Below are 13,134 nucleotides of genomic sequence, written 5' to 3'. Positions count from 1 at the left end.
CCGGCACTGGCTCGCCTCAAGCGGAGTTGCAGGTCGCTGCCTCCTTCCGAGAAATCAGACAGTCAAACGCCCAGGTGAAAGGCAGGCACCACTCGGGTTCCTTTCGCCTCGTATGGAGAAGGAGAGAAAGACGGGCAGGCGCCAATGAGAACTGATGCCCAATCCCCTTACCAAATAATGCAAGCGGCCTTGATGGTCTCGGTTGCCTTGATAATGATGGTTTCCCGCAGAAAGAGACTTCTCAAACGACGCCAGCACCGAAGCCAAAATAAGAAGTTGCTCGAATCGACCCGTTTGCCTTTTACGCCACCCAGACACCACCACCGGCTCGTACCAGAAACCTCTCCATACTACCTACCCGTTTCTTCCTTCGCAGGCGTGGTTTTCCAACCCCAATACACGACGACCCAACCCGTCGGAGGGTCTGATATCGAGTATCCTTCGTGCGTCTACCAGATAGCTGGTATCACCTTCCGTCGCGGCAGGCAATCAGTCCCCTTCTCTCCCGTTCGCGAGTCGGCCACGGCTCAGAGGCTCACCGACGCCCGCCTACATGACTACCGGCCGATTGAACGAAATCCCCATCTCCCACCAACCTGCGCCTGTTCATGCGCTCCTGAGGCCATCAACTTGCGTGAAAGAGGAGGGAAAACGGGGGTTGTTGGCGGCTGTTACCCGTCAAACGTCAAAATCCGCACACTTGATTGGTGGGACGGAGTTCTCCGGGGCGTGGTCAAGAGGAAACAAAAAAAGGTGACTGGCGCGTCTGCGAACGAAGGCTCCAATCTCCTCCCGTTCCCTAGATGCGCTTTTCTTGGAACCGCGGGAACTTCCCGTTGCTGGTGCTGGCCGTTCGCACCCCAAGGTCGTTGCGCCAAGCAAACGAGACTGTGAGCCCTTCACGATAGGCTTCCCATCCCCTCCCCTCACGGAGATGGACTGCTCCCGCGAAGCAAACCAACCATCCAGGCCGTGCTTCAACCTCGCGGAATCCAGATCATGTCTTCGCCATCCCGCAGCGGGACCAAAGCTTTGACCGCAGAAGTACCAAGGACTGAGGGCGCCGATGGACCTCGAGTCCTCCAAACCCCCACATGACTGAACACCACCCGGAGAAGAACCCTTCACGCGTCCCATTCAAGACATATTGCGTGATGTCAACCCCTCCGGCGCCCAAGTTCTTCACCCAGATCACGCCGCCATCCGACCAACTCCATCCATCTCCATCGTCAAGCCTCCCATCCCCCAAAGCCCGTCTCCCGAGTCCCAGCCCACCACGCAGCCGCGCCCACCCCCACCCGCGCCAACTTCCCCAGAACCCAGCCAACGAAATGATTTGTATCGTGCCGTGTAACACTAGAATGGGGACCTAGCAGCATGTTGATGGACCTTGGTGCCAATTCCAATCCCTAACTCTCTCGAATGTGGGCGAACAGCCTTAGCCGTGGAACCTTTGTCGTACTCGACATAGACATCGTCGGACAAGGACAAGCAGGTCCTCACCTGACACCGCACAAAGGCCTCACGCCACACATCACCGAGGATTACCCGTGTGTCAATGAATAATTATATATGCTAAACGCCGCATAACACATCTGTATAGAATACGCCATGCCGTGGCCCGGCACAATGCAAAATCGGGTACAAATCCCATCAACATCAACATCCACATACACGCAACTGCCTACCCATCCTTTCATCCAACTTGATCCAAACATGAAAAACAGGCATACCCAAAAATAGAGGAACGCCAGGTGTCAACCACCGCCAGACGAAAAAGAAGTTCAAACTTTTTGTATCTTTTATTCCCTAGCGGAGCATCTGATTTCTCTCCAAAGGTAGCATCGTACATCTGGTCGTTGGTGTGGGTTGCCGTACAAGTACACGGTTTACATCGTGCCCTTTCCTTTTTCTTTTCGTGGTCGTCATCGCGGTTTTTCGTTTTCAACACAGGGAAGTCCAGCCCGGCGACCGCTCGTATTACGTGTTTGGTCGTAAGTCCATTTGCCGTCAGCTCTACATGACGACACACTCGCCTTCCTGTTGCTTGCCGATCTTGCTACGGGAGATGCGCTCGCGCTGCCGGGGTCCGTTCTTGCCGGCGCGCTTGAGGTCCTCGAGGCGCTCGCGGGCCTTGGGGAAGTCTTGGGCTGTTGATACAATTAGCATGCGCTTGTAGCGAGAAGTCAAAAGGAAACTTACCAGCCGCTCTCCAGTACCACCGCTTCGCATCCTCCATGTTGGCCGGCACACCAATGCCTACTTCCGTAAAGTATCCCATCGCGTACTCAGCCTTTGCCAAACCAGCCATCGCCGCCTTACGGGCCCACAAGTAGGCCTCCGTGTCGCTTTGCTGCAGGACATTATCACTGCCAGTAAGGTACCATCCACTCAGCGACAGCTCGGACTGGTGCTCGCCCTGCTGAGCGGCGCGAGAGTACCACATGATTGACTGTCGAGGATCGATAGGACAGCCCATGAGACCATATTCAAAGGCGCATCCGAGTCGATACTGCGAGAATTTGTATCCAAGATCCGCCGCCTGTCTGAAGAGGGTAAAGGCGTAGGCCTCATCCTTAATGATGGCGTCGTTGGGAGCTGCGGACTCGTACAGCAGGCCGAGCTCGTGAAGGGCGTGGGGGTTCTCGGCGTCGGCGCGTTCGGCAGCCCGCTTCAACCAACCCACAGCTTCACGAGGATTCTTGGGCTGGCCAAGAAGTCCCTTCAGCAGGATCATGCCCACCTTGTACATGGCTGGCGTGTCCCCAAGCGTTGCAGCTCTCTTATACCACTGAATCGCCTTTAAGGGATCTTTCCTCGTGCCGCCGCCCTCTTCGTGACCAATTTCGCAGCACACCGCCGTCCTGTACGCGGCCGCCGCGTGTCCTAGCTTGGCAGACGACTGGTATAGCGTGAAGGCTTCCTTATTGTCGGGCTCCTGTCCAAACAGTCCGCGCCCAAGACAATCTGCGTAGAAAAACATGGATTCTGGGTTTTGGGCATTCGATAGCTTCTTGAGAATCTTGTTCGCATCCATGAGGTACTTCTCACGAGCGCGAACCTTCATCTTCGGGTCAGCCAAGTTAGGCGCGAGTACGTCGACCGCTTCCACGAGTCTCTTTGCCAGCCTCAGGGCAGACTCTTGGTCATTAGGATTCGTCTTGATGATCTGGCGCAGGCGCTCGAGCTCCTCCTGTGTGACTGGCGTCGAAGCTTCCGTGAAAGACGGCGTGCTGGCTTGCTGGGGAGCCATCTGCTGCGGGGGCATCGCACCAGGACCGGCGGGAGGCATTGGTCCGCCCATTCCGCCGTTGTAGTTGCGGACAGGTGCAGGCTTGTCGCTCATGCTGACCATCGAATTGGGCATATGACCAGGGCGAACTGGAGTGGGGTGAGATGGCAGGGAATCACCGCTGCGACTTGGAGACGGTCCATGAGGGAGACCTGGACGTCCCATTTGCGGCGGGTTAGGTTGTTGTGGTTGATCCCAGCCGTTTGGACCGTTGTAAGCGTCTTGTTGGTAGCCGCCATTCATGGGTGGCATTGGCGGCGCGTCACCGGCCATCTCGAAAACGGCTTGCTGCGATTGTCTCAAATCAGGTTGCGACTTTGTGCGGCTCATTTCCGGCATGCGCTTAGCACCCGGCTGAGTATGTTCCGCAATGCCGGGTCTCATGTGCTGATCGAATGAGCCGCGCGGGCGGTGTGAAGGCTGCGCATCGAAGTCGGGAGCACCACCTGGGCCCCCTGGGCCTCCTGGGCCTCGGTAATCGTTACTCGTGCGCGGAGGCTGATAGTATGCATCGTAGACATCGCCAAAGGATGCTCTGGTGTCCCTATAACCATCCTGGCCTCCATCATATCCGTCATACCCGTTCTGAGGGGGCAGCGGGGGGTTCGGAGGGTGCATGCGCTGCGGCGGCGGTCTGTTGCCCTGGGCTGTAGATGGCCGGGGAGGAACACCGTTACGAGGTCCTCCTTGGCTGCCCGGCCCTGCGTACGTGTCTTGCCGATGCGGCGGCGCACGTCTTTGCATGGGGTCATTGACCGGCATCGTCATGCTCCGAGGCGGGGGGCCGAAGTTGTCCTGCGGGCCATAACCATCGTCTCTGAAGTCAGGCCCTCCGTAGCCGGGGTCGGGGCCACGTCGCGGCTCCGGATATCCTCGCGGCGGGGGCGGCCCTCTGCCATTCGGCTGTCTAGGAGGTGGTCCCTGGGATGCGATTTCCATGCCGGCCATCTTGTTCAGTATCGCCTGCTCTTCGTCGAGGTCTGTCTTGCGACCCTGTCCAGGGAACGCGGGGAAGGCGCCGCCAAAGCCCTGGGGGCCAGGTGGGCTTATTGGGCCGCCATCTTGCGGTCGGGGGCGGTTCGCTAGCGATTGATCAGCATACGAGAGCAGTGACTCCATTGCGCAACTTACCCGCAGGGTCTGAGTTCGCCGATCGCTCGTACGGAGCAGGTCGTCCTCCGCGTCCCATGGGGAATCCTCCGCGGCCACCAGGGCCACCACGACCCGGGGGACCGGGGGGATAGCCGCCGCGAACACCGTCGGCTGTTGGGGGACGTGCTATCGGGCCTCCTCTTCCCATCTGTGGCGGCGGACGTCCTCCTCTTCCTGGGCCATTGGGTCCTGGGCCGCCGCCGTAGTAGTCCTGTTGCGGGTAGCCCTGATTCGGCGGTGGCGGGCCTCTTCCGTAGTTCTGGTCCTGGTACCCTCCGCCGTAGTCCTGGCCGTAGCCGCCGTCGTCGTAGTAGTCATAGCCGTAGCCGTCTTGCTGGTAGTTGTCGTACTGCTGGGGAGGAGGAGGGCCCCGTTGCGCAGGGCCGGGTCCAGGACCAGGACGAGGCGCGGGCGGGCCACCGCCGTATGGGCGCTGTCCCGGGTATCCTGCCATCGTCTGATCTGTTTTCCCGCCGCTAGTCTGGTCGAAACCGTGCCGTCGTCGACTGGGTGGTTTCGCAGGCGCAAATTGAAGCGATCGGGAGTCGTCTCGTGTGGTTTTGGGCCAATTGGTGTGTAGGTTTTGAGTGTGTGTTGTTGGTGTGGTCAACGAGGTCGGGAAAGTGCCGGGTTCAGGACAGCTCCTGCGCGGCTCGGGGTCGCATAAAGGTTGCTCTGGGAAAGGAGAGAAATTAGGTAGGTGTAGCTCCACAGCTTTCCGGAATTGGATCGGGCTGCTACAACAACAAGCGCATCGCTGAGCGGTTCGAGAAAAGAAGAAGAATCAGAATCGCAACACCAAGTAGCGGCGGCGGCGGGGGTTTCTCGTCCTTCTCTGCTGTAGGTGCTGGGATTCAGCGCGTTTCGGCTCAATGTTGATCGACAGTTTCGGCGGGCCAGGCAATGCGGGAAAGCGCGGGCTCTCAGTCGACCTGACGTTGTTTTTTTCCTGAAGCTGTCCACAGCAATTTGGGGAACTGTATTCGGGGCGCACAACAACGGTCGAGCAAAAGGAGGGACGGATACAAAAAAAAAAAGGAGAAAAGAAGAAAGAATGATTTGAGCCGCGCGTTGGCAGTGCCGGGAAGCAAGGTCAGGTCGGGTTGCTTCAGTTCAATAGAGTCGGCCGTTAAGGGGAGATCGCAGGTGTTTCCAGAACACGGCGTCGATTGGTGGCAGAGACGGTGGAGATGGACCGAGTTAATGTTCAAGGACCAAGACCAAGACCAAGCAAGCACAGGCAGGCAGGCAGGCAGACTGGGCAGCAGTCGAATGAGGTGCGTGGTACTCTGCGAAAAGGCGGACACTGGAGGGGCTGGCTGGGCCGGTGCAGCGCGAGTCTTGGGTTGTCGAGTAAGGTCGTTGGATCCTCAGTCGTCTGGATCCCTGAGTGTCGTTCCAGTGTTTCCCGTAAGCAGCCCTATTAAGGTGAGGTGAGGCAAGGTAGGGAATGGTGTGGTGCCGGGCTTGAAGGAGAGTAAAAGGAGAGGTAAGAGATAGAGGGCGAGGAAGAGGTCGGCCTCATGCACGCGTCGATGGAGAGCGACAGAGAGACACACACCAAGCAAATAAGCAGCAGTAGCAGTGTGTGGTGTATGGTGTGCGTGTTGTCGGGTCTGTTGCCGGTCTCCCCTCTCTGTATGCGCGTGTCTCTCCGGCCTGTCTGCAAACTGCAGGTGAATAAAGACAGACTGGGGTGGTGGTGGAGGAGGAGAAGGAGGACAGACTCAGAGTGGGCGGTGGACTGTGGACTGCGGACAGTCGACTGGGTTGGGCGGATATCGATGGATGGATAATGGACGAGGGGTTGTCTTGTGTCTCGTCTCCCAGGGCCCCCGGGCGGTCGCTGATGCTGCGGCGGGTTCGTTGGTTGGCTGGCTGCCAGCGGTACGTACCCCGGGAGTTGTCTTGGTAAAGTGGTTATTGTCTAGGTACTGCGTAGGTGCAAGGCCCCCAGATGACGAGAGCACCACGGGATGCACGCAAGTACCTCACTAAAGCAAGGCACGCGATGCAGCGCTCGCACTGCCGCAGTTAGCTCAGCCCATGAGCGTGGAGGAACACTGCTGAGGTCTGCTATTCGCAGGAAGAGAGGCCTGGCAGTCGACTCCCATGAACAGCAATAAAGCCAATGGGGGCCGTTGAGGCGCATTAAACAGATCCAACAGGCGACAGCCCCAGATCCCAGCAGGCCAGCCCGCGTTACAGTTAAACCTTTCGACAACAGCAGACGTCGTCCCTGTGTTGCCTCTGGGGCCTCCCGCCCTCCCGCCCCTCCGCGTCGACGCAGATGGGATACTCTGTTATGCTAAAATTACGTCTCGCAAATGCTGGACGAATATGTGCGTTGATGTGATGGAGTCCTTCCTTCGTCCATCCCGGCTCTCTCGCGGGCGGTGCTCTCATTCTCGCAAACTGACAATGGAAGTACCAGGTCGACCTTGGGTACTTTGCCCTTCCGCTGGCCCCCCTAAGAATGTTTCCCTCAGGGACACTGAAAAAGTTCATCCGAGCGCTGTAACGAGGGTCTTCCCGGCGTCTTGACTTGGAACTGAGGTCATGGCTCATGGCCGGCCGATACATTGACTCCACGCATTCCACAGGCGCTTGTCTCTGTCTCCGCCCGAAGAGTCAGTCAGTCACTCGAACAACCTGAATTTGCTGCTCTGGCATGGAGCACTTGTCTACGGATACCGTTTGGGCAGTGTCATTGCTACGTCCGGCTATTGTCTTCAGCATGTAGCGCCAGCTATGCCCCTTCCGGCCGCCCGTCTCTGCTGCTCACGAGGCAAGATCAAAGACATATCTCTGTTCTCGACCTCCACACGCTGCAAAGCTTCATCCGACAACGTGTCATGAAAGTGCACTCCAGCCTCCGTGAGCGATGCAAACCTCAGAGGATGGGCAAAAAAACGACCAGGCATCCCGCCTGCTGCCAGGCCGTGGTACCTGGCCTCAAGTCGCACAATGTGCCCTATTAAGGCGCAAGGATCAGTCCCTAATGGAACGGAAGCAATGCGCGCTCTGGGTTCCCTTAAACCTCCCGTCAGGCACCGTCATACCTCACCACACAAGAGAGCCCAGCGCTGCTGTATCAGAAACCCCCGAGTGGCGAACCTGATTGGGGCCCTTCCCTTCAGCCCCCTCAATCCCTTTCCGCTCCCTCGTCGACCTTGCCGGGCTTTCTTGCCCTTGGCTTCTCCAGTATTATCACACAGTAAGCAGCAAATCAGGGGGTCCGGCTTCACCTCAGCTCTCCAGCCGCAGGTCTGAAGTCAAGCCCGTCGAGGCAGGCAGGCGAGGAAGCGAAGGCGAGGAAACACTTCTTCGAGTTCGAGAGCGAACCCTACCCTCCCCTTCGCCTTCGGACCCTCAGCCAATGCTTCATCAGTGCCGATACCAGGGGCAATTAAGTTTCCAGATAGCCTCTGTGCGCCGAACGGAGCCTTGCCCTGTCCGCGACATTTCGTCTCATGTCGTTGCCTGCCCATCCATCCATCCCCTTCCGTCATTCCACTTCCCGTCCTGCTCCCGTCCTGTTGCTCGGTGCTCTCGCAGTGCGAGCGTCCAAGTTCGAAGCAGGTCGTCGACGGGTTTGCGGGATTCCTTACATTTGACAGCCGGTTCATGCAGTCAGCCCGAGGCAGCGCCGCTAGCCTCCTTCTGATCGCGGAGGGCGAACCCTTGTGATTTTGGCATGTTGCCTCTCATCGGTGTGGATGGGGGGGAAGTATAACTAACTAGCAAGGGCACATGTCCTCGCGGCAGCGGCCACGAAGCTCTGCCATTCGTCGACTGCTCCGGTCATGCTGAGGAGGCCTCTGTCCTATCGTATCCGTTACGGAGTTTCCGCATTCCTGTCTGTCGCCGCCGGCCGTCTCCGGTGTGGGAACTCTCCAAGCAAAGAGGCGAAGCCGTTCGGCCCGGCCAACGTACGGCCAAGGAAGTGGGTGTGGATTCATGTCCGCCGCCCCTCATCCAGCCAGTTGCCTCTTCATGCCGTTCTCACTCAAGCAGTCAGGTCGTCTTCAGGCCGACCGTTTTGCATTCGCGATGCACTAATAGACTAAATGACCTTGGAGGGCTGAGCGGTCACAAGCCGGCGTTTCCTTGTGGGGGCCCAAGACGTCCTTCAACGGCCGCCCGTCGAATGAGCGCGCGACTGAACGACCATCCACATGGGAGATGCAACAACAACCACGCCGCCCAAGACGGGAATGACGGCAGGTTCAACAACACATGAGCAACCTTTCTTTTCCCTTTTCCCTTTTTCGCCACGACGGCATCGACATCTGCCTCGAAAGGCTAAGCCGAACTCTTTGCATCTTCAGAAGGGTGTCTTGCGGGCAGGCAAGTTCCCGCGCAGATTGTGTTTCCGGGGAACTCTTGCCGCGCCATCACGGAGGGGTCGGTGCTCGCTCTCCCTCCTTTCATCCCATCATCAAGCCAGACAATATTGTTCCGTCAGAGCACGACGGCGGGAGAACGGAGGAAAGATGCGATGCGTTGAAATGTGGCTGCTAGCAGTGCGCGTCGGTTCATTTCCAGCTCGCTGCTCTGCCTCTTTCCGCAGCAGCAACAACATGCCGCATCCAAACCAACATCCCCATTGTGCTGCTTGTGTCGTTTTATGTCTACTCTGCCGCGCATTGTTTTGGACCAAGGACGAACACATACACAGCCCCGCCTCATCCCACGGCGTTGCGCCTTTCCGCCCGCCCGCGCCACGAACCTGCAGTCTGCATCAACACCCGACCATCGATGATCCCGCCTGGGCATGAGGTCGAATCGCGGAGAGGATGTGCTGCGAACTGATCTGTGGGTGCGAATGGTTCAACGGAACAGTGTACCACACCAGCCGAACGGACAACGATTCAGTCCTCGTGGCCGTGTTCAATCAATTTCGAACGGACCCTACCACTTCATGATTGGAGGCCGTGGAGGAGCTGCGGCGTGCTCTAATTCCTCGGAGGAACGAATGGGGTGTACACCTCGCAGGGGGGTGTAAAAAGCAGGCAGGGGGCTGTGGCAGTGCTGGAAGAATAGATCTTCTGGGCTATGTAAGCATAACTTTCCCCTTATAGTCTACTCTACTATATCTAAACTATTCCTAAGCTATACCTATATCTAAATAAAATAAAAGCTATATTATAGTGGAATATAATTATAATAGATATTAATAATAAAGTTATATTATCCTTAGTATATATTATATATATATTATAACTAATAGTTTATAAAAAAATACTTATTACCCCTTCTCTTTTATATAATAGAGATATACTATATATATATAGAACTTATTCTTAAAGTATATTATTCTTAAGCTAAATATTACTAATATCTTAATTTTATTCTTTTAAAGAATCTATATATAATAGACTCTCCCTTAACTTTAATTAACTTTATTAGCTTTTTAGCTATATTTATAGATAATAATCTATTTTTTAACCTTAATATTTTTTCTACTTTAGATAATGCTAAGTAATAAGAAGAAAAATAGAGATAACTTAAGGAGAATAATCTTATTATAAGCTTAACTTATTATATTACTTACTAGCTTAATACTTAAACTTATTAGTATAACGATTTATCTAAAAATAATATATAGGATAAAGGGGGTATACTCTATAAAATAGGCTTAACTAAGGTAAGCTTTTTTTTAATCTATACTACTTATATACTCTATATATATTAAGTATATATATAGAATATAGTTAGGGCTTAAAGTATTCTTATTACTTAAGGTAAAGGCTACTAAGTTACTATATATACTATATATAACTATTTTATTACTTTAATATATCCTAAGATTTATCTTAATAAAGTTTTTTACTATATTTCTTATAAGGTTTAAGATAGAAACTTTTTATATTCTTATATATAGAAGTTTATTCTAGATATTACTTAAACTATTTAGTATTTAAACTATAGGAACTTTAAGATTATAAAGAGTTTATACTTAATTTTAAGGTAAGTTTAGCCTCTATATATATTAGGTATATATTAATATTATTTTAGACCTAAGAAAGATATAAATTAAGTTTAATATTAGTCTTACTAGTATAGTAGTATTAAGTATTATAAGTTTATATACTTTTTAGTTATAACTTTAAGTATAGTATAAAATAAAAGGGACTTTATTAAAGTGTTATAAGAACTATATACTATAAAAGATATTTATAAGGCTTCTAAATTAATTATAAATAAGTTAATTAAATATATATAAGAGTTAATATTTAGCTTCTATATATACTATATATACTTATAATATAGCTAGCTTCTATGTAGCTTTTTAGTATAAATAGTAGAAGTATCTTAATAGCTTTTATATTTAGAAGCTATAGTTTTTATTTTAGAAACCTAAAAGGATTTATTAATACTAAATATTTTAGATATTTAAATAATATAGTATAAGTATTATCTTTATACTTTTCTAGTATAAGCTAAGTATATATATATTATAGGTCTTTTATATTAGTTACTTAAAGCTAAGCTTTTTAAAGCTATAATATTTTACTTATAGTATACTTATTAAGTAAAGTAGAGTTAATATTAAGTACTTTTATAGTATAATTAAAATAAGTAGCTAGTATAAGGTTAAAATAGATTATATATATATTAGAAATATAGAAGTAAGCTATTAAAGCTATAGTAAGTAATAGATATAAGGTATTATTTATATATACTCACTATATATTAAGCTTCTCTTACTCTTAAAGTAATAATAAAATAAATATATTACTATATAGAGTTAAGCTTAACTTCTATATACTTCTTAACTTTATTAAGTTTCTATTTATCTTTCTCTTTATATATAGCTTATATATATATATTCTACCTCCTCCTTTATAGCTACTTTTATACTTTATAAATAAAGTAGTTCTTAGTTTCTTAAATAAGCTTAATATTACTATTCTTTCTATATATATACCTCCTATATCTTTAGTATATATTTAGTATAAGCTAACTTTATTTATAAGTAGGCTCTTTCTCTATTTAAGTATATATTAGATCTATAATTAATTTAAAGTTAACTTATTTTAAGTAATAAGTATAGTATTTAATAATAAGGATAAAGTAACTATCCTCTTATAGAAAGCTTATTTTCTATAGTTTCTAGCTAGAAACTTATATATAGGTTAGTTTATCCTTTATATATATTATATATAAGCTAACTATATATAGGGGTTCTATATAAGTTTGCTTTTAATAAAGTGAAGCCTATATAAGAGTAATAGATTTGCGAAGTTTAATAGCTTCTAAGTAGGGATTTCTATATTATCTATATAGTATAAGTATATATATATATATTTTAGAAAGTATAATATTTTAAGGTTAATATATTATTTAAGATAGTATGAGGAGATATAAACCTATTTAAAGTTTATAAGTAGTAAGAAGGGTTATAGCATATATACTATATATATACTATATATATAATATACTTACTAACTTTATGCTCTATAGAACTTAAGTTATATACTTATATCTAGATAAATATAGACTTATAAGAAGGCTATGCTATTCTCTTTAAGTATATCTTTACTTAAATTAAGGTAGTTTCTAGCTTTTTAGTTTAATAAGCGTATATATATTTTATAACTTATAATATAATATATATTATTATAACTAATATAGATATAAAGCAGGCTTATAGTAGGTATATACTTTATAGATATACTATATATATTAATATTATACTAGTATTAAGCTTTAGTGATTACTTATATAAATAAGACTTATTATAAACTGCTAAAGAGTATTTATAGTATTTACTTATATTTTATAAAGTATATATTCTTTAAAACTAATAAAAGAGGTATTTAGACTATTTTACTATTTTAAAGCTCTCTAAGTTTTAGGAAATAAAGGATAAATAAGAATATCTTTAGTATATATAGAGTATATATAAAACTTAGCTTAATATTAAGTCTTAGTTTACTAAGAAGAAGAAGAGATAGATTATAGCTACTCTTATTTAATCCTTTAGTAAAATACTAGCTTAATAGTAAACCTTTATATAGAAGTATACTAACTTTATAGAGTTAAGCTATACTTAAGATAACTTTACTATTAGTTAAAGTTAGTTTCTATTTTAAGCTATATTAGAGTAAGTATATTTTTTACTAATATACTATATATACTAAGGTAAGCTTAAAACTAAATATGCTATATTCTAAGCTATCTCTTAATAGTAGCTATACTTAGGTTAAAGTCTATATATATAGAGGGATAACTTAAAGTTAGTATATATTATAAAGAGCTTTTAGTAAATATATTAATATTAGTAATAATATATATAGCGCTGCAAAAAACACCTATATATCCTTTATAACCTATTTAACCTTCTAGACTTATTAACGCTAAGTTTAGTACCTAAGTTAAGTATATAGAATATAATCTTAGTTTAAGAATTACTTAAGTAGAATATATAGTTAGTATATACTCTACTTAGGTATAATATACCTTTTTTATTATTACTACTTACTCTCTACTTATATTAATATTAAGTTAGAGATATATAAGATTTAAATATAGAATAAGTAGACTAGAAGCTTCTTTAACTTAAGTAAAAAGCTTATAAACTTTAAGCTTAGAAGTATAAATAGGAACTTTAAAAAGAGATTACTTAACTTAAGTAAGAACTAAGTAATAGAGAGGATAAGCTAACTATAAATATAGCTTAA

The 13,134-nt window shown here is 47.4% G+C and overlaps 1 protein-coding gene across 1 annotated transcript; it reads right to left on the bottom strand.

Annotated features, from left to right (window-relative positions):
* Nucleotides 1–2,016: 2,016 nt before the first annotated feature.
* On the bottom strand, nucleotides 2,017–4,898 carry chr3 (Chitin synthase regulatory factor 3; the record flags this gene model as incomplete). The annotated part of the gene is made up of 3 exons (XM_036644473.1): nucleotides 2,017–2,150; nucleotides 2,203–4,374; nucleotides 4,424–4,898. The coding sequence occupies 3 exons, from the start codon at nucleotides 4,896–4,898 to the stop codon at nucleotides 2,017–2,019; spliced, it is 2,781 nt and encodes a 926-aa protein (XP_036491174.1).
* Nucleotides 4,899–13,134: the final 8,236 nt, after the last annotated feature.

This window comes from Colletotrichum siamense, assembly GCF_013390195.1.
Source record: "Colletotrichum siamense strain Cg363 chromosome Unknown KSG_Cg363_contig08, whole genome shotgun sequence".
Lineage (NCBI taxonomy): Eukaryota > Fungi > Ascomycota > Sordariomycetes > Glomerellales > Glomerellaceae > Colletotrichum > Colletotrichum siamense.
Note: the sequence above shows the minus strand (reverse complement) of the source record. Positions and strands in the feature narration are given on the sequence as shown.